Source organism: Phodopus roborovskii, unplaced genomic scaffold, assembly GCF_943737965.1.
Source record: "Phodopus roborovskii unplaced genomic scaffold, PHOROB, whole genome shotgun sequence".
NCBI lineage: Eukaryota > Metazoa > Chordata > Mammalia > Rodentia > Cricetidae > Phodopus > Phodopus roborovskii.
The window spans coordinates 14,232,044-14,258,974 of NW_026125052.1; the positions used below are offsets into that span (position 1 = coordinate 14,232,044).

General features: G+C 50.6%; 2 protein-coding genes across 2 annotated transcripts in view; both read right to left on the reverse strand.

The window, feature by feature from the left end:
• Nucleotides 1–26,290, reverse strand: part of Ormdl3 (ORMDL sphingolipid biosynthesis regulator 3) — a 152,961-nt gene extending 126,671 nt beyond the window's left edge. The window contains exon 1 of the mRNA XM_051175980.1: nucleotides 26,287–26,290. The gene's annotated coding sequence lies outside the window, so the exon portion shown is untranslated. The remainder of the gene's footprint in view (nucleotides 1–26,286) is intronic.
• On the reverse strand, nucleotides 127–7,467 carry Nr1d1 (nuclear receptor subfamily 1 group D member 1). The gene is made up of 8 exons (XM_051175918.1): nucleotides 6,756–7,467; nucleotides 3,836–4,180; nucleotides 3,476–3,564; nucleotides 3,228–3,372; nucleotides 2,189–2,832; nucleotides 1,684–1,869; nucleotides 1,082–1,292; nucleotides 127–457 (listed from the first exon to the last, which is right to left on the reverse strand). Exons 1-8 carry the CDS (start codon nucleotides 6,784–6,786, stop codon nucleotides 258–260), a joined length of 1,851 nt encoding a protein of 616 aa, XP_051031875.1. The 5' UTR covers nucleotides 6,787–7,467; the 3' UTR covers nucleotides 127–257.
• Nucleotides 26,291–26,931: the final 641 nt, after the last annotated feature.

Consider the following 26,931-nt stretch of genomic DNA (forward strand, 5'->3'; position numbering starts at 1 on the left):
ACAGGAACAGAACAAATCGGGGGGCCGGAGGGTGGGAGAGCCAGAGTGGTTTAAATAGGGGAGGGCAGGGAGCATGGTGATAGGGGTGGGGGAGTTATTTACAAGAAGGCTCAGGGGGCCAGAGGCTCATCTTGGAATATTTTATAACAATATAAATAAGATTCTGGTTTGCTTTTCCTTTTCGTCTCGTAAAGGAGAGAGAAGTGCAGAGTTCGATTCTGTACAAGGGGGCAGCGGCAGAAGGCCGGCCGGGCGGGTCACTGGGCGTCCACCCGGAAGGACAGCAGCTTCTCGGAATGCATGTTGTTCAGGGTCCGCAGGTCCGGCAGCTTGAGCAGCAGCTTGGTGAAGCGGGAAGTCTCCGAGGGCCGGTTCTTCAGCACCAGAGCCCGAAGAGCCCGCAGCAGCGTCTCCTGGAGCTGCTCCACCGAAGCGGAATTCTCCATTCCCGAGCGGTCTGTGGGGAAGACGACAGCAGTGAGGCAGGCTCCCTGAGCTCCTCCTCCTCCTCTGACGAGGACCCGGAGGTCTGCGAGGACCTGGCAGGCAAGGCAGCCTCTCCCTGAGGCCCCTTGGAGGGTGATGGGGAGGAAAAGGAGGGCGCTACTCCTCCTCCCAGGCCTCTGCCCCACAGCAAGGCATGCCCAAATGCTGGGAGCAAGGTCACAGGCTGGCCACCTCCCACCCCTCAAGACCACCCTCCTACCCTGAGCAAGCCACGTATGGCCAAGCTCCTTTGCTATTTGCTCTGTAGTTCCCCCTGCCTGGGATGACCTTCCCCCTCTATGCCTGGCCATACCTTGTCCCTTTGAGGCCCTACTCAAGTGTCACCTCCTTCCCCAGCTCTCCCAGGCAGAAATAGTTGTCTGTGCTTTCTTGGTTCATGCTAATACTGTGACACTTATCTCACTGTTTTATAATTAGTCGGGCATGAGTCTGTTTCCCAAGCTAGACTGTGTCTGAATCATGTCTGTACCCCAGTGCCCAGTGCAGGGCCTGGCATAGAGTAGGTACTCCATAAAAGGTGTGTTGAATTGAACTGCGTGTGCCTCCTCCAGGGTTAGGCGAGAGCTTGGCCTACCTGCAGAGACAAGCACCACAGCGGTGAAAAGGCCCAGCTCCTCCTCGGTAAGCGCCAGGGAGTTGAGCTTCTCGCTGAAATCGAACATGGCATTGAGCAGGTCGCCCATGCCCATGGCACCCAGCTCCTGCAGACTGTAGGTAGTGCGGCTCAGGAACATCACTGTCTGGTCCTTCACGTTGAACAATGATGCAAAACGCACCATCAACACCTGAAGGGAGGACAGGCATTCTGAGTGAGGTGGGAGGAGCATTTGCCAAATGGATTCCCTCCAGTTTCCCCCCTGAAACTTCAAGGGTGCTGCCTCGGATTGCCAGTAAGGGGGAGGCCTCTGAATGGCCGATGGGGGAGGGGACCCAGGTGGAAGTACCACCAGTTCTGCAAATACCACCCATCTCCACCAGCTTAGAGCAGAGTAGACACCAGCTTAGAGGATGGAAGTCCCACATACCCAGAGGTGGTAGTGGGAGTCCCACCTCCTCCATCAGAAAGATAACACGGTTCCAAAGTTCCTGAACCCCTCCTTGGTCTCCCCAGTCACCACGGCATTCTAACTGGCTCCTTCCCATAGTCAAGAGCAGGGAACATCAAGTATTGCTCACCTCAAAGGTGCCAGCCTTCAACAGGGTCACCTGGTCATGCTGAGATAGGTCACGGAAGCCAGGGATGTGCTTGGCAAACTCTACCACCTCGCGCACAGCAGGTGTGAAGCTCATTGAGAAGTCTTCCCAGATCTCCTGCACAGTCCGGCCACTGCGTCCATGGGGATACATGTTCATGGGACATGCCTATGGGGAAGACGGAGTAAGGAGGGGCAGCCAGGTGGGCTCACCTGGGCTCCCCCAGCAGGAATACTTCCCAGGTTCTGCCTGGGCTAAGAGCTATGGCCCCTGAGGATGGGTCTCTCACCTAAAATAGCATTCAGGTGCCAACTGGTGATTAAGGGTTGCAAGGCAGAACCCAGGCTTCAGGGTAGATTGTCAGTTCCTGAGCGGAGGGTATTCCCACCGTCTGCCAGTTCCCACAAACAGCTGACACCACCCGCCTTCCTCTAGGTCCAGCTTTTCGGGCCCCCTCCCTCTCTCCACATTGGCTCCATGCCCTCACCAGCAGAACATTCTTGGTGTTGCCTTGCCGTAGACTGTTGGTAGGTGCCTCGCCTTCTGAGGCCGCGTATACATGGGTGGGGCACAGACGATGCCCATTGCTGTTGGGTTGGTGGCAGCTGTGATGGGCAGAGCCAGAAGGCCAGGTAGAAGGGTAGGAGGAGGGCCCCTGGCATAGGCCATTCAGTGCTTCATTATGTCGCTGAGCCGCCAAAATGTTGTTGTCATTGGGGGTAGGCAGGCACCCCTGACTCTCCCAGCGGTGTGGGGTAGTAGCTGAAGGGTTACCTGATGCATGATTGGCATTGAAGTTGCCAGGTGAGGTGCCCAACTTGTCATGGGCGTAGGTGAAGATTTCTCGATGGGCCCGAGCCACCTGGGATATCACATCCTCCACGGTGGGCTCAGGACTGGGGGATCTGGGTGGTGTCAGCTGTTGTGGGAATTGAGAGAAGCCCACCAAAGGTGTGGGGGCTGGTGCAGGAGGCGTGGAGGGGCCTATGGAGCCTGAGGTGGGGTGTGGGGCAGGTGCGGTCTCCAGAGGGCACAGGCTGCTCAGCTGATTGTTGGCCAAGTTCATGGCGCTCTGCATCTCAGCGAGCATCCGTTGCTTCTCTCTCTTAGGGATGCGCCCAAAACGCACAGCTGCAACAGGATGAGAGCCGTGTCAGGAAGTTCTCACATACTCACATGCCTCTCTTCCTTCCTTCCTTCCTTCCTTCCTTCCTTCCTTCCTTCCTTCCTTCCTTCCTCCTGAAAGGGTAAAACCCTGAAAGCTGGGGTTCCACTTCCGAACTGAAACCAGCAAGGCCACGCCCATTCAAAGGATAGGATAGCAGATGAGGGAGAGTACACAAGTGTGTGCCCAAGAGGTTACTAACACATGGGCATCCTCCGTGCAAATGACATTCACAGTACCCCGTGTCCAAATTTAGGGCTTTTTTTTTTTTTTTTTTTTTTCTTTTTTTTAAAGGGAAGGGTTAAGGCAGAAACTGGGTGGAAAGAAATGGGACAGGGAGGAGATGGGTATACCACCTTACCATCTCTAGACATGCCAACGGAGAGACACTTCTTGAAGCGACATTGCTGGCATCGGTTGCGATTGATACGAACAATGGAGCAGTTCTCATTTTTCAGACACCGTTTGTACTGGATATTCTGTTGGATGCTCCGACGGAAAAAGCCCTGGAAGGCAGGGTGACCAGTGAACCTCTTCATCTAAGCTGAGCCCCTACCTCATGGGGGGAAGGCATCACTGGCCTGGGTCCTCAATCCCAACCCGCCTCACCTTGCAGCCCTCACAGGCATGCACGCCATAGTGGAAGCCTGAGGCCACGTCCCCACACACTTTACATAGTAGCACCATGCCATTCAGCTCTGTGGGAGGAGACAGGCAGAGGGTAAGCAGACAGGCCTGAGATATGGAGGCCTACCAGGCTGAAGATTCTAGGAGGGAAGGGCTAAGGAGGGGCTCCTACGTCTAGGAACACTCAGGTGACCAGACTGGACTGAATGGAAACCAGTACAACTCTTAAGAAAAATATCAAAGGCCAGGACACAGACCCAGAGAGTAACTGTCAGATGAAAACCAACTACCAACTGAATCTTGGCTCGCTTCCTTTCCCTAATCAGCTGGGAGTTTACTCACTGGTAATGTTGCTGGTGCCTTTGCTGGGAGACACTCGGCTGCTGTCCTCCATGGCCACTTGTAGACTTCCTGGGGGGCTCCCATTATAGAAAGAGGAAGAGGATGTTGACGATGCTGATGATGATGCTGAAGAAGGGGAGCTGTCATCACTGAGGCTAGGTGGTGCACTTCCAAAAGAGCGGCCAGGATCCTGGGTGAGGGAGCCAGTGGGGGATGGTGGGAAGTATGTGGGACAACCTTGAGTCAGGGACTGGAAGCTGCCATTGGAGCTGTCACTATAGAGGGACTCTGGGCTGGTCCGGCTGGGAGAGGAGCCACTGGAGCCAATGTAGGTGATAACACCACCTAATAAGACAATGCAAGGGAAGGGTATCAACCATAGTGAGTTGTTCAAGGGCTCCACCTGGTCATCACCAAAATGCTGCTCCTCGTAGGAGTTATGCATGTAGAACCGCTAGGCTTGAAATAATAAGCAATTCTTCCACACACACTAGACACGGCATGGTCGACCTAGTCACACTAAGAGATTCTCCATATGATAGTCAACCCAGTCACAAGAAACGCCCATTGTCATTTATTTGCACACTATAGTCAACTTCTGCTTTGGGTGTGAGGCATAACCCCACTGGGCATCTCATACATCAAATACCTCTGCCCTAGGTATTTTCCTGAGGGAATGAGTATCAGCTACAGCTAGTAACTTGGGGATGGGATGGGCAGCTGACAGCCATTCACAGATCAACCAGCTGCCAATTCTACACCAAGACCTATCCAGTGATGGTCTGTGAAGGGTGGCTAGCTAAGAACTAAGAGAGGTCACACAAAGGTAAGACAGTCACCTTCCCTTCAAACCCAAAGGCGTTTTCTCATAGAGTAAGTACTACAGGAGGGACTCTGTTCAGCTGGCTCTTCTGGCCTGCAAGCATGAGTCACAATGACTCTGAGTACAACACAGACTTAGGAGATATGAGTTGCAGAAGATGGAAGAGAGGAATAAATTGTCCAGCCTGGGAATTTAGGCATTCCCCATTTTAGGTTTCAGTCAGATGATGACTTTGGTTCTATAGCCACTCAGGGACTTTGTCCCTATGGTTACATCGCCAACCAGGTGGTTCTGCTCCCGTGGTATTTGCAGAAGAGAAGGGTGACTTGCCTGCCGCACCTCTGCCAAGCACTTTGCTTGGCCTGCCATGGGTGGAGTGGGAAAAGGGAGGATCCCCAGACACGTGTGTTCGCTGACACATGCCATGCCACCGTGTCTACAGAAGCACATGTCTTACTCACCCACTGACACACACTAAACTAGGCAGGGCAGCCTTAAAATAGCTCAAGGTTGGTCAGGGTGAACCCAGCTGCCGTAAAATAGTTGCAGAATGGCTAAGCAGCTACAGTTTCACGGCTGGGGTGGGGGATGAGATATTATGTGGACCTAAATGAACTTGACCTACTTTATGCATCCTGAAAGCGGGCATGAGAAAGTCACTCAAAATGTCTTCCAACTTTGGAGTGAGGGGCACTACTCAAAAGTCCCTAGTTCTAAATCTAGATCTGTATCACTACCAGTTTGCTTTCCAACCTAGAGGAAATCAACACTTCCTCTTTTGGTCTGTTTTCCTTTCTGTGAGAAAAAAACACTATGACAAAAAGAAGTATGGTATCTGCTTTGATCCTCAGACGTTCATGTTTTGGCGGTGAAGACATTCATGGCAGGCAATGAGGTACTTGAGGAACAGTTAAGGCTTTGGGAACGAACATGGGAAAAAGCTGAGTCTAAAAGTGGTAAAATGATGTTGGTGCGATTAAAATAAAGAGGAGTAAGTATTAACTGGTGTGAGGTCTCTTTGGGACGCATAAACTTGAGGCCAGAACAAGTCACAGGAGTGGCCCCATCTTAGTCAAGTCTCGGTCATGGAGGGTAAGAGGGCCAGGCTGGTGGAGAGGAAAAGAAAGCAGGCGGGGGCGGTGAGTCAGCCCAGCTTCACCCAGATCTAGGTGGAGAAGGGCGGGGCGGGAGCCTGGCCCTCAGCTGGCCTCACGTCCCAGCTCCACGTGTGCCCCTCGCACGTGGCTCCCCAACGAGGAACCCCGGAACTCGAAGCACCGCCTTCTCCTCTTCCCTTCTGTCGCAAGCAGAAACCCGCCCTCTCCCCGCCCCTTCGGCGGCGTCCTGGGTCGAAGGCTGGACCCTAAAACCTAGCTGGGCCGGGACAACTGAAGGGAGGAGAGAAGGGAACACGCGTTGCTCAGGCAACTTGAGGGGCGGAGCTCATTATGTAACGAGGCCGGGAAGCAATGACCAATGGGATGGTGGCCCCGGCTTCTACTGAATGAAAACAAATGCAGCACGTGGGCCCGGCTCTGCAGCCATGTGAGCCCTCCCCAGGCTCAGGCGCTGTGGGTGCCCTGCATGGAGACAAGCCCCAAGCACCCGACTCCCCAAGTGGAGTTCCCTACTGCCACTGAGGATTCCCCTGCAAGATCTGACCCATTCCTTCAGACCCTCCAGTCCCACAGCTTCCCAGACTCCCTGGAAGTAGGCTAGAACTTGGAGGAGAAAAGCTACAGGCAATCTACAGCTGCAAGGGGTGGCCAGATGGGGACGTTTCCAGACACTGCTTCAAAGTGCTCAGTCTCCCTAAACTCTTCCGCTTGCCACTAGTATTCACCCTCCATTTCATCTGCCCAAGAGTCAAGTTCCTGTGGCTCAGGGGAATTCGGAGGGGTAGTGGTGGTGATATGTTTTAGGCGCATTACTAGCCAGAGTAACCAGTTCTGGAAGTCCTACCTAATGGCTCGCTCTCAGCACAGTAGCAAACACCGGCCAGAGGGAATCCCCAATCCTTTACAAAGTTCCTCTCATAAGCCGCGGATGGAAATGGAGACAGAGACAGAGCAAGGATAATGATAAGAATCTCAGTACCTGTGTTGTTGTTGGAGTCCAGAGTCGTCATGTCTTCACCGGCTGAGAGCGGTCATTCAAACTGGACCTTGACACAAACTGGAGGATGCGGTGGTCCCTCTCGCCCCCTGGGCAATGGCTGGGGGAGACAAGTGGACCCCGCGGCTGAAAATCAGGATTCCAGAAACCGAGCAGTAAGGTTTTGGGGTGCCTGGACTGCAGCCCTGCAGAAGGGTAGGACGCTGAAGCAACGGAGGTCTGATTTGCATGGGAAGAGCAGAGTGTGTGTGAGGAATCAGCCTGCAGCAAATCTGGCTATAAGGTAGCAAGGAGGGTCGGGTCTCTGCAGTGCACCGGATGCCACTCCTGAAGGCTCCGCAACACTGCAGGGTAGCAAATCTGGAGCTCCGGGTGCAAAAGTCCCAAAGGGAGAGAAGCTGCAACCAGGAAGTAAGTAGGTGATGGAGAAAAGAGGCACCCAGACGCACAGAGAGACGTGTGCCCTGCTACGTTCCCTCAGCAGTAATATTTCACTCTGCCAATCTCAACCGCCTTTTGCCCGAGCCTTTCCCTGGGACAGAGGACTCTGCGCAGGCGCCAGCAGCCCAGGGTTCCCGGGCCGCACGCGGCACTGGAGCAGGTACCATGTGATTCCAGGGAGCGCCTCGTGCCCCAGTGACACACTTTTCCAGCAGCCGGCACGTTGATCTCTATGCGTCTGCGCACCGCCAAGACTGTTGGGATTTGTAGTCTACTGACAAAATAGGCGGAGTGCGTCTATTCCCCTTTTCTGCTTTGCAAAAGTGCTTGCTGGCAGCGGGGAGGAGCTGAAAGTGGACTAGGGTGGAGTTTTCTGAAGAGTCAGGGTGGCGTGTTTGGAAAACCTTGTATGGCAAGGGCATGTGAATTCCTGGGGAGGGCCTGGCAAGCTTTACTGCTCCATGGGAGATCAAAGCTGAAAGGCCATTTCTGCAAACCTAGCAAACGTGAGACCTTCACGTGATTGCAGAACTGACCTCGCAGTGAGGTTATTGGAAAGGGGGGTGGGGGAAGAGACTGGACACTCGGGACACGGGACAACAAGCTGAAGAAGGAGATTTCCCTGGAGTCAAGAATTTAAGCTGTTTTGTGCTATGGTGACAAGGCAGGATAGACAGTGTGAGCCCCTTTCGCTTACCCCACCCCACCCCAGGAAGAACATCTGCGGGAAAGGAATGACACAGAGTGGGGATATCCCTAGGGACTCCCTGTTTGCTTATACGACACCACGCTGCCCACTCAACTGACTTTGGGGTGAGTCATTTCCCTTTATCTGGGAAATACAAAGGACAAGAGGGAAACTTGTGAAAGTGCTCTGAGGTCCTAACGTGAAGGGGTCTGCTCCCTGCATTGCTACATGGGGGCAGGAGTTTACAGGTTACCAGGGAGGGCATCAAGATCATTTAAATGCCCCTCCCATTGGCAGGGTGTGCTGGCTCATACCTGTATCGCCATACTTGAGAGGCTGAGGCACAAAGACTGCCATGAATTTGACTCAGGGCCAGAGCTACAAGGCAGGAACGGGGTGGGGGTGGAGGGATCCTTCCCTCTTGCTGAAGAAGGGAAGAAGGGGCTGGCCCGAGATCATACATTCACTGCTGCTTTTTCTTAGTTTGGTTTTGGGTTTTTGAGACAAGGTTTTCATTGTGTAATAGCCCTGGAACTCACTCTACACACCAAGCTGCCCTCGAACTCACAGAGATTCACCTGTTTCTGCCTCCTGAGTGCTGGGATTAAAGGTGTGCACCAGCACGACCTAGCCACTGCTTCTTTCTTTCCTTTTATTTTATTATTTATTCATTTATTTTTGTGACAAAAGGTTTCTCTGTTCAACAGCTCTGGCTGTCTTGGAACTCACTCAGTAGACCGGGCTGGCCTCAAACTCACAGAGATCCACCTGCCTCTGCCTCCCCAGTGCTGGGGCAGCCTGGCAGCTTTCTTTCTTTCTTTCTTTCTTTCTTTCTTTCTTTTCTTTCTTTTTTTTTTAACCTGGAGGCTTTCTTCACTTGCTTTTAGGCAGCTCCAGAGAAAGAAGTAATGGGATTCTGGGAAGGAGGGCAGCCACCTAGGAAACAGAGAAAAGCATATAGGCAGGCATATTGCCCTGGGCTACTTGGTTTGAAACTTAAAACAGTGAGACCCCACCACCACCACCTCAAAGCTGCGGTGGGGGGCACCAAGGAAAAAGTAAGCCGAGAGTTAAGGTCAATGATGCGGACTGCGCAGCAGGCTTGGCCACCGTGCATCTGAAGGCTAGGCTTCAGCTCTGTCCCCTCACACCTGACAAGAGTGGGGGCAGGCTTTTCTCTGGCTCGCCCTGCCTCTTGGGCCCCGAGTAAGGGAGCTGCTGCAGAGCACTATGAGAAGAACTGGGAGGAGCTAGGACAAAGGAGGAAAGAGGCTTTCCAGGAAAACTTGGTTTTGAACTCAACCTCCCGATCCCTCCTCCCACTAGACTGTGTTAGAAGGAGAAAGGGGAGGGGAGGGGAGGTGCTGTGTCCCCAGGTCCCTGCTCTTTGTGACCTTTCTGACTGGGTCAGAGCCAGGGGACCCCACCCAGGTTATCTGTCAGGGCTGCTCAAATTCCAAAATCCCATGGTGCTATCTAGACCCTCCACCCCACCCCAGTTCCAGCATGCTCCCCTTAGCTGCTCTGCCCCCCCCCCGGCCCCCTGCTCTGTGTACAGCTGTGGTGGTCCTGCCCACATCCTCTGACTGAGCATATTTCCTTACGAAGGAAGGGCCAGAGATCAAGACTGTCCTGGAGTTTGCAGCCAGTGAGAAGGCAGAGGGAACCAGAGCTGAAATTCATTCAGCCTAATCCTGCTCTTGGCAAAAAGCAAAGTTGTTTTGCAGTCTGCATGAGGTGTGAGGTCTGAGGGCCGAGGCTGGGAGGAAGGGAAGGGCGGGCACTGCCTCTGACCCCTGTTTCCTCTGCACAGCACACAGGGCTCCGCCTTTTCTCCCTGACAAAGAGCCTTTTTTTTGTTTTGTTTTTGAGACAGGGTCTAGTGCTGTGGGATGGCGTTGCATTTTTAATCTTCCTGCTTCTGTCTCCCAAATGCTAGGGTTGCAGCTGTTACTCTTACGCCCAAATCAAAGAAGTGACTTGGGATATTCCTGCAGTGGAGATGAGGATACAAGCCCACTTCCCACTCCCTATCTCTTTTGTTGGATTCAAGGTGGGGCTTTTTCTTGGTTCTGGAAAATTCTAATATGTAAACTGTGCTCTTTTCTCTACCAGAGACTTCTGGAGAAAGGGCAGAGGAACCAAGGAGCCAGGGTCATCAAAGGGATGTGTTATCTCACGCAAGGGGGGCTAGAGTAGACAGATGGACTCTTTGGCCTAAACCTTATCTAGAGAGAGATTTAATGCAGTGCTAAGAGTGATTGCTGCTTCTGCAAAGGACAAGGTTTCAATTCCCAACACCAGCATGGCAGCTCACAGCCACCTGTAACTCCAACTCCAGAGAATCTGGCCCACTCCTCTGCCCTCCATGGGTACCAGGCACCCACATACATGCAGGCAAAATACTCATACACATAAAATAAAAATTAAGTTCAAAAGGCAACAGGTATAGTTCACTATGGTGTTGAGGCCAAGTAGGAGGATTACTATGAGTTCAAAATGAACCTGAGCTACTTAAGAGTTCCAGGCCACTACAGTAGAAGACCTGTCTCAATCAATCAATCGACCAATGGATCAATCAGTCATCAATCAAAAACCCTATGAAAACAAAAGCAACCACACAGCATCCTTCACTCTCTCAACAGCTAGACAGTCTAGCTTATCACACACACACACACACAGAGCATACACACGCATGCACAGATGCACCGACACATAGAGAATCAATTCTAGCTCCCTAGAGACCAGAGTCAATGAACAGCACTCCATAAAGTACAGCCCTGGCTCTGTATTGTACGAACTTCCACTTGGCTTCTTTGAAGTCTGGGATTCTGAGGAGTGACCTCACTATTTGGAGACTTTGTTGGAGCCTCTGTGTTTGTGTTTTCAACTGTGTCTTTAGTTTCCCCAAGATTCTTTGAACTGGGGATGACATCAGAAACAGAAAAACAGGGCTGGAGAGAGATGGCTCGGCAGTTACGAACACTGGCTGCTCTTTTAGAGGACCTGGGTTCCGTTCCTAGCACTTACACGGTGGCTCACAACTGGGTGTAACTACAGGCCCTGGCAATCTGATGCCCTCTTCTGCTTTCCTCAGGCACCAGACATGCATTTGGTGCACATACATACATGCAAACAAAACACATATACAGATAAAGCAAAAATAAGTTTTTTATATCTTTAAAAAGAACTAGAAAAAGGGAAGAGATCAAGGGCTCTACGCTCTGGCCAGAGCTCCTTGGCATGCTTATATAGGGGACTGGGGTTACGATTATGAATGTAAACAGCACTTTTACACGTGTACATGTGCAGTGAGTACATGAGTGGGTGGATATTTGATCCAAGCCCTATTCTCCTTGACAGTAGGTTGTTCTGGGTAATAGGGCAACACCCTGTGCAAATCTTGAGTGGCCTAAATCTTGGGCAGACTGTTTGACTGACTGACTGACTGACTGAGGGTGGGTCCCTACTGGAAATAGGTCAGGCTTCAGTTAGGTGCCTTCCCATCCCCCTCCTTTCTCACTGGGAACCCATTATCCAGGGTAACAACCTGTTGGCCCAGGTGATGCTAACCTGGAGCAGAGACCCAGGGAAGCCACTGAATCAGTAGACATTTACCTAAAATGTTCATTACCTGGGGAGGACCTCAAGATGGGAGGGGCAAAGTTTGAGTTAATTTGGTATGAAAACTTTAGAAAAGAAAAGGCAGGAGCCAGGGCTGACCGGTTTCCATGAATATATTTTTGTGACCTTTCCTCCACTACAATTTTTTCCACAGAAGTCAGACAACAAATTTTGTATTAAGTACCAACTATATGCCAGGCATTGTGCTAAGGACATTCTTTTCTCTGGCGAAGATAACACATACCTTTAATCCCAGCACTCAGGAGGCAAAGGCCAGCAGATCTCTGAGTTCAAGGCAGAGACCAGCCTAGTCTATTGAACAAGTTCCAGGATAGGATCCAAAGCTACACAGAAAAACCTGTCTCGAAAAACACACAAATAAATAAACATTCTTTCCTTTGGTTTCATGGCACATTTTTTTTTTGTGTGTGTGCCCCCCTCCCCCTGGAGATGGGGTTTCTCTGTGTAACAGCTCTGGCTGTCTTGCTTTGTAGACCAGGCTGGCCTCGAACTCACAGAGATCCACTTGCCTTTGCTTCCCGAGTGCTGGGATTAAAGTGGTGGGCCACTACCACCCAGCTATAGATCACATTTTATAGGAAACTAAAGCTTAAAGATGGTTATTAATATGACCATGATGCCAGAAAGGACTGGGAGAGCTATCCTGAAGCTGTGTTTACAGAACACTATCAAAGAATGACAGAGTTAATGGACATCACTGGAAGTGTAAAGCTCCCAATCCCTGTTTGTAACCACCACTTTATGTCACTATCAATAAGCATGGCCAGCGCTAGGGGTTCGGGTTCAGCGCCAGGCCTTGCCCTCCCAGAGAGAATGGGGATGTCACAGATCTACATAGGCATGTGGAGCCCTGTTGCTACTGGGTGCTCCTGAGAAGGGAGGTGTAGCATCAAGAAGAGAAACTTGTGTTCCCTCCTACACAAGAATCTCAGCTTCCCAGAACCTCTACTTTAACTCCAGCATTTCCTCTTCCTTTAAACTCTTTCCCCATCCTACATCCCCATTATCTGGTTGTACAAGGTAGGAACAGATCAGAGTAGGATGCAAAAAACCAAACCAAACCAACCAGCCAATAAAAACAAAACAAAACAAAATATCCACATGGGCTACTCCAGAGGCAAGAGATTCAAGCAGACATATGAGCTCTGGTTTCCACTCAAGTCTCCTAATTTTAGGGGCCACAGCTGGTGATGGATAGGGGAAGGGAAGGGCTGATAGCCTAGGGCCCTCAGAGCCCCTTGGTGCCTCCTTCAAGAGATGTATTAAAACTGGGTTGACCCAGGCATGTTGGCTCACACCTTTGATTCTAGCTTGAGAGGTAGAGTTAGGCAAAGTTCTGTGAATTCCAGGTCTGCATAGTGAGTTCAAGGTCAGCCAGTGAGACCCTGCCTTAATCTAATTAATTAATTAATTACTTAATTAGTTGGGTTTGCTGAAAGTTTGGAAGGCCATCAAGAACAGACAGAAATTGTGACATGACCCTGAAAAAGGACAATTTGGTGTTTCCATTTGTCGGCCTGGGCAATGTGTACCTTTAAAGCCGCCACCCAGAATCAGTGATACCTCAGTGCTTTGTGGACTCAAAGCAGAGTCCCCTTCTAGGGCATGCATTGTCCTTAGCAGTGCAAGACAAGCCCCAGGTGACCCTTCCTAGCAAGGGGGACGAAATTATCCAGCATGTCATGCAGATGTCTCCTGTCCATTCTTTGCTATATCATTGCTGCAGCCCACTGATGATGTCACCTTCCAGGCTCCAGTACCCGAGCACTGGCTGTCCTTGGGTTGAAATGCAGAGACATGTAGGGTGTGTGTCTGAGTGAGAAGGCAGGGTGCCTTTGTGCCTGCCTTATCTCCATTCTAAGCTGCATGTCAAACTCTCTCCTGATCCATCATCTCCTATGCTTTGGGCCTTTGCAGATCTCAGTGCAGCTGTCTAGGAGAGCCAGAGGCTCATGACAGCCCTCGTGAGAAGGATGGACTTTGGAGGAGCTGGGGCCTGGGCAGGCATTGGGGGCCCTGTGTAGCTTCTAGGAGGCTTACATAAACACTCGCTGGATGAGGAGGGAAAGGAGGGTGCAGTGGGCTGCACAGAAAAAGAAAAGAGAGTGGGGGGTTAAAAAAAAGCAACCCCCGCCCCGCTAGCTCAGCCTGTGTGGAAAGAAGGAATAAAGCTCACGTTCGTCCCTCCTCCCCGCCCATCTCCACTGGCTGCAGCTGTTGGTTGGAAGGTCTGCAGTATCATGGGGGAGGGAGGCAGGGGAAGGAGGGAGAAGATGCTACTTCACAAATTTAGGATCCTTCCTCCTCTTCTAAATGGGGGGGGGGGCCGCTGGCAATTTGATGATATTTTCAATGCAGCAGGAAGGAGCTTTGGCTCATTAGAATGCACAGTTGCACCAAAAAGACTCTGCTGGTTGCAAAAATGTAGATGTGTGTAGGGGCTCAGAGGAGAGATTAAAAAAATAAATAAATAAATAAATAAAATAAAAAGCTCCAGCTCTGCATTGCAGGGTCTGCGAAGTTTCTGGTGTGCGAGGAAATATGGGTCGTGTTCATTTCATTTGCTTGTTCCTGCTAACCTACTGTCCGCCTGACTCCAGCAGAGCCTCACCTCGCAGCAAGAGGCACTGCGGTGCAGAAACGGGGTCACCAGTGGGCTGGGGCAGTAGCCTTGGGCTGGAAGTAGGGGCTCTGGGGTTACAGAGCTTATGGGGGGGGCGGCGGAAGGGGGATGCTTCAGTGAGGATGAAAGCTAAATTTGTCTTTTTGCCCCGTTGCTTGTTCTACACAGGAGTCCGTGTGACAGCCTTTCTAGGTCTCTAGTCCTAACCACGGACTACCTAAGGGACTTCCCCTTCCAATCCACCGTCTCCACAGCACACACACACCTCCCCCCTCTGCTGCAGACATGTTCTTAGCTTCCTATCCTCAGACCCACAGATCCCTGATTCTCTTTGTTCTAATCCTGGAGTGGACGCATGGATGTATGACATCCTCCTTCCTAGAAAGAGAGGACCCAGAAGCTGGTTTGGGGAGCCCAGGCTACAGCTAAAGCAGGTCTCAGCTTGGAGGCCAGGCCCCCACATCATAAGGAGGCTGTGCTTTTGACCTGGAGAGACCCTTTGTTATTTGGGGGGCACTCTGGGCTTTGGGGACTGTAAATGCCAAGGGGCTGTCTGAGAACTGAACAGCTGCCTTGCTGATGACTACGCTCCCGGTGGCTCAGGAGAGGGACAGAAAGGACAGGAGCAGAATACAGGGCAGGAGACAAGGCGGCCTAGTGGCCTTTCACTTCTTCCCCCATCTTTTCCCTCCTGCTTCCCCGGCCACTGGAGGACAGACCGAGTGTGTTTGTGCCGTCTTGAAGCTCACGCGGGCTGCCCAGGTCACATGGCCCGGGCATGTGCAGCCTGCTCCATTTCTACCACAACAACTCGCTCATAAACAGCCCGGCTGCTGCGGCGGTGGCGGCGGAGACATGTGCAAGCGAGGGGGTGGGGCACGTGGCCCTGCCCGAGCCAAGGGAAGGACTGGATTGCTCAGCGCTGCCTCCACCCCTGCAGGCACTGGGCTGCCTAGCCACAGGAAATTCCTAGTGCTCCCTCGCTGTAGCAAAACATGTTTTGGGGGAAGTGACTTTCAAGAAGGATGGAGTCAATGAACTAAATAAAAGCACAGATAATCAGTCCTAGATAGATATGCTTGCCCTTACCTTGCGTGATGGAGGGTCTGTGCAAAAGTGACGTGCTCATGACCCTCCCGGCTTCCCTCCTCCTATATAAAATTGGGGCCAAGCAGGTCTTCATGGTGAATATTGAGGTGAGGGGCTGGGATTCACTGAGGCAACCATTCTCAGATCAGTAGTGGAGATTACCAGCCTGGAACCCCAAGAGAAATGTAAATTCTTAGGCCCACCGGAGGCTCACTGACTTAAACGCTGGGGACAGCTCAGGAATCTGGTTTAGGACGCCCTCCAGGGGACCCGTTGTGTGAGGGGAACGCAGCTCTAGGTCTGAGTTCTCTCCACGAGATACAGCCATGATCCGGGGATATTTTTACCTTTCTCCAATATGGGGCAACATCTCAGAGTTCAGCCAGCAAGCATAGGCAGATTTAGTTTGACTCTGTGCAAAACCCATTTACCGAGTGCCTCCTGTGTGCCAGGGTAATGAGGACAAACGGCACAACACTGTCAGGATAGTGAGAAGCTGTGTTCTCCAAGGGGAGTAGCATGCACTGGAGGCAGAATAATGAAGCAAACAGGACTAGAGCCTCCATTCCACCCCTTTCCTTCCTTCACACCCGTGCTCTGAGTGTCCTGTTAAAACAACTGATTAGGGAGCCCAAGATGCAACTCTGGCTTCAAGTCCCCGAACAAAGACCAGATGAGGTGGCAGACCCCATAGGACCTGCCTCAGCCCTGTGGGTGGCGCACACCTTTAATCCCTGCACTCAAGAGGTGAAGGCAGGTGGATCTCTTAGAATTTAAGGCCAGGCCGAAGCAGGACTCTGTCTCAAAAGCAAACAAAAAACAAATCAATGCCCTCCCCTCCAGAAAAGCCCACCAAGATTGTGGTTTTATTTTTTTGAGGCTAGAGGTAGACTTGTTTCTCTTACTGATTTTTGTTTTGTCTTTTCATTTGTTTTGTTTTTTGAGACAAGGTTTCTCCCTGTAGCTCTGGATGTCCGGGAACTCACTCCATAGACCAGGTTGGCCTTGAACTCAGAGATCTGCCTCTCAAGTGATGGGATCAAAAGTGTGCACCACCACCCTCTCTTATTTATTTTTATTATTGTGTTGTATGAGTGTTTTGCCGGTATGACTGTGTACTTATTATATGCATGGCTGGTGTCTGTAGAGGCCAGGAGAGCAATGGGCCTCCTAAAACTGGAGTTGATTATGGAGAATGAAAATTCAACCGAGGTCCTCTGGAAAAGCAGCCAGTGCCCGTAACTGCTGAGCCATCTCTCTGGCCCTCCTCTCTTGTTTTTTGTTTTCAGAGACAGGATTTCTCTGTAGCTTTGGAGGCTGTCCTGGAGATCAGGCTGGCCTCGAACTCCCAGAGATCCACCTGCCTCTGCCTCCCGAGTGCTGGGATTAAAGGTGTGCACCACCACCACAGCCTGACTCCTCCCCTCGTTTTTTTGGCCAGGCCTGGGGATCTTGAGCTAGGCATGGATGGCCCTGGACCCTTGATTCCTCTGTGTGAAACTGAATGAATGAGTACAAATTTGCCCAAATGAGTACACATATTGCTTAGCTCTCCAGGGTAAGGAAGGGTAGGAAGCGCCAAGAAAAGGGATGAGAGGCTTGAAAGTTCCCCGGGTCAAATGAGTTTAGCAGATAATGAACAGGAAAAGGTTTTCAATAGGAGAGGGTGGGGATAGCACTGGCCTACTCCAAGGCCCAAAAACTGTGGTGAGAGGGTCTGGAAGGGAAATCACAAAGGTCCCTGAGAATGGGAGCTGAGCCTGGAATGTGCTTGGAGAGTGGGGGAATCAGAGTCTCCCTCCTTACATAGGCAAAGAAAGCAAGATGGGGGGGTGGGGGTTACGGACCCGAGGCGCCCAGGCCTCTGGTTTTCCCTCCAGCTCCTGTTACAGACTCAGCTCTGACCACTTGCCTCCTTCGTTCTCCGTGCTTTCTTTTCTGAGCAATATATTTTTGTCTGAATCTCATGGAGCTCTTTCTTTCGCCGCTCTGCAAGACTTCCTCTGGGCCTGAAAGGCTCTGGGCCCAAGGAGCAGACAGTGCTGCAGGCTCAGCTGCAGTGACCTACATTGCCTCTCCCCTAGGCCTGGGGTGTGGGGGCTGAAGTTTCCAGATAGGAACTTGGGAATCTGGCACAGGTCTATAGATGATGACAGCAGGCCAACTGGCTGCAAACTGGGGATCTATGAGGCAGGGGTGCCACCAGACTGAATTCTCATTCTTTGTATCAGGGCCTTGGTGGACATATCACAAGATTCTCCTCCCACAAATGCAAAAAGTATTCTTGAGCAGTGTGCCCCTCAGTAGGACAGAGAGGTCCCTGTTGGGCCTGGCCTCTATCCATGAGATCTGAAAGTGGTGTTTGCATTCTTGCTAAAGGCATCCCAGTCAGCTGCATTGGGCTGCAAAGGTTTCCTTGGTCTTGATCTGGATGAGTGAGTTCAGGTTTCAGCTGGTTTATTTCAAGGAAAATGGAGGCCAAGTCAAGGTCGGGTACTCAGAAATCGGCTTACTCCTGGGTTTAACTATATAGAGACTTTAGACCCAAGGTTCTGCGAAGGAACTTGAGGGGATGGATTTCCATTAATAATTGATGGCTTGAGACCCTGACAACTGAATCCCTCCTTCCAGGCAGGGAGGGCAGGTCCTGAAATAGGTGTCTTCCCTACCTATTGTGAGCCACAGTGCTCAGAGTGATCACCCCACCCGTCCTCACATTGTAGGCTAGGAAATCCTATTGGGATGGGGGGGAGAGAGGAAATTAAACTGTGGTCACAAAGAGTGACTTCAGAGCCTTTCACTTAGTGGAGACGGGTGGGGGAGGGGAGACAGGCTGTGCAAGACTGGGTGGCTCTGTGTCCAAAGGGCTTCCCCTTGCCAAGCCCCACCCCAAAGCCCAGGAAGTCCACCGCTTGGCACCTGGCCAAGGCAGAGCATTCCTCAACCTTCAGACCGGCCCTGGGATGGTTCCCACAGGAGGACGTGGGAGGGGAAGGAAAATGGTCAGTGAAGAGGCCACCCTAGTGTGGAAGGTGAAGGTGAAAGGTTAGGTCGGAGAGTTAGTCAGCCACGAGCCCCCTTTAGAGAAGACGAGATTGGATGCTTTCCAGCAGCTATGCCAGGGGTCTGCAGACTGCCCAGCAGAGGACCCTTGTGTCAACTCTCCCTCCGTTCAGGGTCATCCTTGACGTCCTAAGTTGTCCTCTACAAGCTATTTCAGTTTGCTTGTCGTCTCTCTCTCCCTTACTCTGGTTGATCTTGGGCGCCCCCCAGTGGTCAAAAGTAGAAACTGCAGTGGGCTGGGGGGAGGCGCTCGCTGGGTCTCCCTTTGCCTAGACGGCTCTGCCCCTCCCTTTTCCTCAGCCTAAGTCCTGGACTCTGGAAATAGCACCTGGTAATGGGAGCGTTGACAGATGCTGAGTTATAGGAGAGCAAGTAGCCCAGTCAGACTTTTCAGTCTTCTAACTTGATCTCTTTGGGACTCTTTCCCTTAAAAGTAGGTGCTCCAGGCCAAGACTGACAGTAGATAACCTATAATCCCAGCACTGGGTCAGGACAGGAACACTGCAAGTTCAAGGCTGGTCTGAGCTATTAGTGAGACCATGAGAAAAATAGAGGGTTGTGGTAGGGTATGATGGAGTCTCAGGACTCTCCCTATTTTTTCCACATTTCCACACTTCATTCCTTAACATGTCCCTGTGTTACCATGTTTCTTGGCTACAATAGGGTCCCTTTCCTTGGGCTCCCAGGCTTGTCTTGGGCTATGACTTCTGTGACCTTGGAACCACAAACAGCCTCACAATCATTTCGATTTTATTTTTCTTTTTGTTTTTTTGTTCGTTTAAACTGGGCCCGGCAGCCAGCTTGCTGATACCAGGAGTTACAGGTGGTTGGTTATTAGCCACATGAGTGCTCTTGACTACTGAGCCATCTCTCTCCATCCTCTCTGCCCCCAACTTCCTACCTCAGCCTCTCCAGGGCTTGGACTTACAGACTCTACCACTCTATCAGCTTAATAAATTCACCCTTTCTTCCCCACACCACTTAGCACTACCTTTTTGTGATCATTGTCCGTAATCCACCTCTCCCCAATTCTGCAGCCCCAAATCCCCATCCAACTCTTTTATTTCTAGAACAGGAAAGGGGAGTTTTTGGCCTGTTATATTTCCTCACCCCCCCCCCCCCGAATAAGTTGAGAACGAATGGTAGTGTTGAGAGAACAGAGACCTCAAAGCTGGGTGAATGAACACAAGAAACCTGTCCAACTCTTATTTACTGGGGTCAGGTTCTCTCTGTGTAGTCAGTCCTGGCTTTCCTGGAACTTGCTGTGTAGACTAGGCGATCCTCAGACTCAGAGATCTGGCTGTCTCTCCCGAGCTAGGACTGAAAGCATGGGCCACCATGCTGGGCACTGGGCTAATTTTCACTGCTTGCCCACTCCTCCTCCTTCCAACACCATCTCCTGGGGCTCCTGATGCTGAATGGGAGATGCTGTTTTAGAAACCTGTTAGCTTGACCAGCCTGACTGTTGTTGGGGAAGGCCATTTAGGAAAAGTCCACACAATGCATAGAGGCACTGTGCTCGTAACCCAGTCCATAATTAGTGAACGCTCGTCTCTCAGCTCTTTATCAACACTATGAAATCGAAGGGAAGTAGAGTTGGAGTAAAGGAACCAAACTTTACTTAACTTCACAATAAGACAGTCTTCACTGATGGAGGCTGTCTTGGATCTGTCCCTCGTCTTAAAGAGGGCACTGGGGGTTGAATGTAGGGCTCTAGCCCCCACCATTGAGCTACATTCTCAATCCTTTTACAATTTTGTAACAGGGTGTGACTAAATAGCCGGTCTAGCCTCCTAGCCGGCCTCCCCATCAGCCCAGACTACACTCCTTACTATATAGGAGTCTTCTGTGTAACCCTTGAAGTTATTTTTTGTTTGTTTTGTTTTTTGATACAGGGCCTCACTATGTAGTTTTTGGCTGGTCTGTAACTAGCTATATAGACCAGGCCTCGAACTCACAGATCACCTGCCTGCTCCACCACTCAGGACCCCAACCCTTAGTCTTTAACTAAGTGGGTATAAAGTCATCTCCAGCTGAAGTATCCACATTACCGTATAGTACGTGAGCTCTCAGTAACTCCCCCTAGCCCAGGCTGCTGCCCCAAAGTCACCCTGAAGAGGGCACCTTTGTTCAGAGGCTAGAGGATGCCAGCTACAAGAGATCCCCAGGAAGGAAACACAACAATTGACCACGTGGTAGGGGTGGTTCTCGCAGGGGTTGCTGGGATAGGGAAGGGAGGTCCACGTGGAGTGGGAGGGACACTCTGAAAGTTTTGGCGGGGGCTGGCTTCTGGAGGGGAAACAAACAAACAAACCACCCAAATTTGAATTGTGATCTTATTGTGAAGGAAACTGAAAAAGGCAGGTGGGTGTACCCGGTCCTTGGAGAGGCCTGGCGGACAGGGGACTCTGCAGACCCGCAGGAAAGCAGGGCAGGGCTGCTGGCAGAAAGCGCCTGGAGCCCTGCAGACCTTCGGCGGAAGCTTATGGCTTCGGGCTGGTTGGCTTCCTAACCTCCATCCAAAAGGGAAACTTCTTTTATCTCGGGAAGGGGGTAAAGGTGGCGAACCCGGCCGTGATCTCCCCGAGGTGCTGTGTGGGACTAAGCTAATGTCAGCCACACAACTCCAGTTTTTATTTACCTTTCTGAGCGCCTCGGCAAGCCGCCCGGGAGACTCCGCTCCCTGGAGAGAAGCCAAGACAAACGTTGGCTTTTTTACTACCAAGTGCTGCCCCCTGTTAGCAGCCTCATTGTCAAAGATGGAAGAGACCGGCAAGATGAGTCTCTCCAATTTTCCTTCTCTTGGGACCGTGGTGCAAGTCGGTGTGGTGTTTAGAAAAACCAAGACCCCGGCAGGCAAAAATGGCTTGCCGAATGCCCTTCACACCATAGTGTCCTTCAAAGAATGGGGATAGTAGGAATGGAATTCCGCAATGCCATAAACCTGCGTAGGATGGAGAAAGACTTGCTATTAACTCTCTCCAGGCTTGCAGCCGCTGGGCACAGTGGTTATCAACCCATTAGAGATAAAATAGTTCAGGGACTTGATTTATGGGCATTAAGCACTGCTTCTCTTAGGTTCCCTCTAGACTGCCTTAGTTTTTAGTTTTATGTTTTTTAGGAAGTGTCTCTCTTACATTGGAGTCCAGGCTGGCCTGGAATTCATTATGTACAACAGGCTGATCTCAAAATCCTCTGGCCTCAGCCTCCTTCCAGGGTTGGGATTAGAGGCATGCCCCACCATACCTTTCCTGGCCTTCACACTTTGAAACTTCCACTTCCTTATGTGTTTAAGTTCAGGGGTCACCGAAGCTTAGGCAAAAATTCTAATTAAAGTAATTTTTTGCCTAGCCCGGAGGCTCACACCTGTAGTAGTAATCTCAGCACTTTGGGAGGCGGTGGAAGGTCAGAAAGAGTTGGAGGTCAGTCTTGGCAACAGAATGACACCCTTCCCCCCCCCAAAAAAATAAAAAATAAAAAACCAAAACCCAGAAAGACCTTCCAAGGTTTCTGGTGGTCTGTCCTTTGGACTTGAGCTACAATCAGACAACCAATCCAAAACTTCCAGTCTTGACTTTGGGGGGGAAAGTATGTTTATTTAGTTTGATGCAGTGAAATTACTGTAGACTTTGGATTTTAGCATTGAAAAGTTTTCAGGAAAAAGAAAGTTGGGGGCTGATGTAGGATTACCAGCTGGTAATTTACCTGCTGGTGAAGACATTTAAAAAGTACTACCATTGATTAGTTTACTGGCATCATTCATTTCACAATAGACAGTATATCTTAGGGCAGTGGATCGAAAGTTCACAGTTCAAGGTCAGACTGTCTCAGTGAGTCCAAATCAGGATGGGCAGACAGCTCTGTAGTAGAACACTTGCCTAGCATTCATGAAGTCCAGCATTCAATGTCTAGGATTTTTTAGCAAACATAAAAGAGCTAAATATCCATTAGAAGTGGCTGCCACACACCTTGCACCAATGACTATGGGTACTAGACAGAGCCCTCCCACCCACAAGTTATCCTAGATGTCTCCAGTAAAGTCTGTATACCCCAGATCAGGGGTGGCACCAAGAAGCGAAGATTCAACTCAACTCAGCACTTTAACATATGTATGTATGTATGTATATATATATATGTATATACACATACATATATATACATACATACATATCTATACTCTTGCCATGTACCTCGTCTGGCCTCTAACTTAATCCTCCTGCTCCCATCTCCGGTGTTAGGATTACAGACAGGTATGTACTTTCAGACCTGCTGGCCCAACACCTTTTGGTACGCTTGACAAACTAAGATTTGTTTCCAGCACTCTGGAGGCAGAGGCAGGCCCGTCACTGTGAGTTCCAGGCCAGTTTGGGGCTACATAGTGAGACCCTGCCACAAAGAAAGAATTTGTAACAGTTGCAAATTTTAAAATGAAATTGTAAATTAAGATTATTAGAAAGAGGGCTGGGGATATAGCTCAGTTAGTAGAGAACTTGCCTAGCAATTGTGAAGCCCCTGGTAAGACCTCCAGCTCTGAATATACTTGGCCTGTGGTGAATTCGTACAATATTAAATGCTTATAATCTGGCACTCAGGAAATAGAGGCAGGAAAATAAGAAGTTCAAGGTCGTTGGCAGTTACACAGTAATACAGGTTACCTGCGATACACACATACAAGCACACACCCACCTCATTTTAAAACTCCAAACAAAATTATGAGGAATACAAATACCATGTAGTAAAGTTACACTGGAAAATGACCACATTCATATCATTCTATTGGGGCTGCAGACCCTGCAAGAGCAGGTAAGTAGGCTTAGCCTAGCACCATGGTGCCTGCCTATAATCCCAGCACTCAGGAGGTGGTAGCACGAAGATCAGGAGTTCGAGGCCAGTTTGGTCCACTTGAGATCCTGTCTCACAAAAAAAAAAAAAAAAAAAAAAAAAAAAACCGAAAAAGACCTCAAAAGCCAAACCAGAGCTTCTGAGTTGTCAGGTCTAGGGTGATGCTGGCTTGGGTTTATTATGTGTGTGCGTGTGGAGGAGGGGGCTTGCTTCTGCATTCTGTGGAAGTTGGGACAACCTTGTGGAGTTGACCCTCTCCTTCCACCCTTCCACTCCTCCTGGAATTTAACCTAGGTGGCCAAGCTTGCAGGGCAAGCACCTGTGCCTGCTGAACCAGCTCGCCAACCCTATGATTGCTTCTTGTAGTTTCAAGCTGCAGCCTTGGCTTCTCTCTCTCACTCTCATTTAAACTTTAAAAAAAAAAAAAGTTTAACTCATATGCATGGGTTTTTGTCTGCATAGTACATGTGTACCTTTCAGAAGAAAGTGTCAAAGCCCCTGGCACTGACTGGAGTTACAGGTGGTTGTGAGCCATCATGTGGGGTGCTGGGGATTGAACTTGGATCTCTCTATAAGAACAAGTGCTCTTAATGCCTAAACCAATTCTTCAGCTCTTGAATTCTCCTTTTATGAATTTATATTACATTTGTTTTATTTGTTTGTCATAATGTGAAAGTGGAGGTCAGAAGGCAACTTAAGTTGTTTATCTTCTTCCATTATTTGAGTTCCAGGAATCCAATCTGGGTCCTCAGGTTTTGTGGCAACTTCCCTTACCCTTTGAGCCATCTCACCAGTCTGTCTTTTTTTTTTTTTTTAATGGATACAGAGGATTGAACCTAGTACTGTGTAAGGAAAAAACACTCTACCACTGAACCAAAGCATAGACCTGTCACAATGTGATTTGGGAAGTCTTGAACTTGCGATGGTGCTACCTAAGTCTTCCCAAATAGCTGGACTTGGCTCACTCTCTACCCACAATTTCTCTATATATCCCTATACCACAGGCACTCTAGATTGGCTACTGATTGTCTCATGTCCAAACGTCTTCAAGTTGCCTTACAATTAAGAGCCTACTTTGTAACAGGTATGGGTCTAGATACATGCAGTGAACAATGTATGAAATTCACATTAGTAATTGAGGATAATTCAGGAAAAATTATGTATTATATTAGATGGTGATAAAATTTACAGAAAAAATAAAGGTCAGCACTTAAAAGATGACATTTTAGGGAGCTGGAGAGATGGCTCAGTAGTTAAGAACACTGGCTGCTCTTCCTGACATCCTGAGTTCAATTCTAAGCACCCACATGGCTCACAACCATCTATAATGAGATCTGGTACCAGACAAACATGCAAACAAAACACTGTACACATAAGTAAATCTTAAAAAGATGACTAGCTGAGGGAGGGAGAGGGAACTGGGATCGATATGTAAAATAAGGGGAAAAAATATTTATGATGACTAGCTGGGTGTTGCACAGGCCTTTAATCCCAGCACCCAGGAGGCAGAGGCAGGAGGATCTCTCTGAGTTAGAAGCCAGCCTTGTCTACAGAGCAGGCTGTCCAATACAGGCTCCAAAGCAATACAGAGAAACCCTGTCTAGAAATGCCAAGTAAAAAAGAAAAAGATGACAATTAAAGGGTCAAAGGAATAGCAAATGCAGGGACTAAGCAGACAGACACATGCATGAGTGTGGCAGGAGAGGAGTGGAGGGAATCATAAGAGCTCTGAAGTCCACAGCAGTATGAAGGGCCAGATCTTCAGGCCATTACAATGGCTGTTTTTACTCCAAGCAAGATAGGAAGCTGTGAAGGTTTAGATGAGATCAACTATGATCTTCTATCTTACCAGGGTCACTATAGATGCCCAGAGGAGCAAAGCTGTAGGTAAAGGTTAAAACGGAGATACAAACTACAAGCATTCCATAAATAAAACAATAAAAAAGCAGATTGTAGTTTATATCACGGTGGAAGTTGTGGAGATGATGCAGAAGGGTGTTATTTAGAATTTGAGTTTTGACAGTAAGATGGACTGACTGACTGGGTATGGGGAAGCAGGACTGAGGTGGCAGAGTTAGAAGCTTGACTTTGAAATGCCTATTAGACACCCAGTTGGACACATTCTAGATACTTGGAGATACGGTTTTGGAGTAAGAGTCCAACAGGCTTCAAATCTGGAAGGTTTCAGTGTATGTCAATTGATAGTGGGATGGTGTGGAGTCTTCACACTGAGAAAGACCTTTCTACAAACTTCTCAAATTCCTGCCCTTCTAGTCCCTCATATTCCTAAGCCCAGGCCTTCCTGCAGATCAGTTTGATGGATAGAGGCCTGGGACTCTCTTGTCTTTCACACCCATTCCCTTAAGCTTTTCAATATTTCATGGTTCAAACTCCTTAAATTCGCAGAAATTCTCCTGCTGTGTTGGGATTAAAGGTGTGCGCCACTACACCAGGCTACCTCCATTAAATTTTTTTTTTTTTTTTTTAGAAATGCACTTCAGACAGAAAAGCATCAATTAATTTACAACTATCTGCAAGATTTTCCATAGGGAACCGTGAGCACTTGGTGGCTAAAGCTGCTTGGAAAATGATGGGCACGCACATCGAGACACTATGAACCTGGAGAGATGAGAAGCGTGTGCAAGCAGAAGGCCCTAAAAAACGCTCAGTCCTAATAAAAGCGTACAGCTCTTCCTAGCATTTCCTGCACCTTCTTCCAGAAGATGCTAGCAGTAGCTCAAGTCTGGGGACATGGTTGTTGGGAAAGAACTGTTGGTAGTTGGCAGCACTTCACCCCAAGGTGGTTGTGGTGAAAACTCCCTGGGCAGCAGACATCATGGATTTTGCTGCTTCTGGAACCAGAGGTCCCTCCTTTTCTGTGCTGGAACCCTTAGAAACAAAGACCTTCATTTCCTTCCCAACCCGAGTGGGACCGCCATGGAGTCTACGGGGTGGAAGCTTTACCTTCCACTCCATGGAACACCAGCAGGCTCCCAGGGGAGCCTGGGTCGGGGCTGGTCCGGAAGGTGCGTGGGGCTCCGGCGTGGGCCAGGCGCGTTGCCAGGCTGCCGGGGAAGGGCCACCCAATGCAGGCAGGCTCAGCGGAGCGGTCGGTAGGCGACCGCGAGGGGCGGGCGCATCTCCCTCCCTCCTTCCTTCCTCCCAAACCCATTCTCTCGCGCTTCGTTTTCCCGGGGATCCTCCGCATTCTCCAGCCGCCAGCGGCCGCCCTCGCCCTTCTCCCTCCCCACCGCAGCCCGCCCCTGCCTCTGCAGCCCACCTAAGCCCGCTCCGGCGTCCTCGCCCCCGTCCTCCCCTCGTGGGCCCCCGCGGCCCGGCCCCCTCCCCCTCGTGGCGGCGGCCCCTTTCACAATAGCGCCACCCGCCTCCCTCCACTCCGCTCCCGGTTCGCTCCCGCCCGCTGCCCTCTCGGCGCATGCGCGCTCCGGTCGGCGGCGGCTGCGGCGGCTCCGTTTTTTTTTAAAGGGAAACGCCGAGGCGCCGGGGGTGACTGTGGGGGAGGGGGACCCGGAGCCGCGGAGACCCCCGGGGGAGGCGGCAGACCCCCCCCTCCCGGAGTAGGAGGGTTCTGGGCGGACCCGTCCCTCCCACCCCCTCCTGAGGAGGAACGGGGGGGGGGGAAATGGAGGCTCGGGGCGGCTGAGGCGAGCTCCGGGGCGGGGGGCCGGGGCGGGGAAGGGGGGGTGCGGGGTGGGGAGACGAGGCGGGCCCGGCCGGGCCAGGGGGGGCCGAAGCGAGCTCCGGGG

What these genes read in the sequence shown, in the direction of transcription:
- Nr1d1 (XM_051175918.1), bottom strand. Translation starts at nt 6,786, where the DNA reads ATGACGACTCTGGACTCCAACAACAACACAG. An exon ending in ATGCCTGTGAGGGCTGCAAG is followed by an intron (nt 3,373 to 3,475) that starts GTGAGGCGGGTT and finishes CCTGCCTTCCAG; the next exon opens with GGCTTTTTCCGTCGGAGCAT. An exon ending in ACACCAAGAATGTTCTGCTG is followed by an intron (nt 1,870 to 2,188) that starts GTGAGGGCATGG and finishes TCTTCCCCATAG; the next exon opens with GCATGTCCCATGAACATGTA.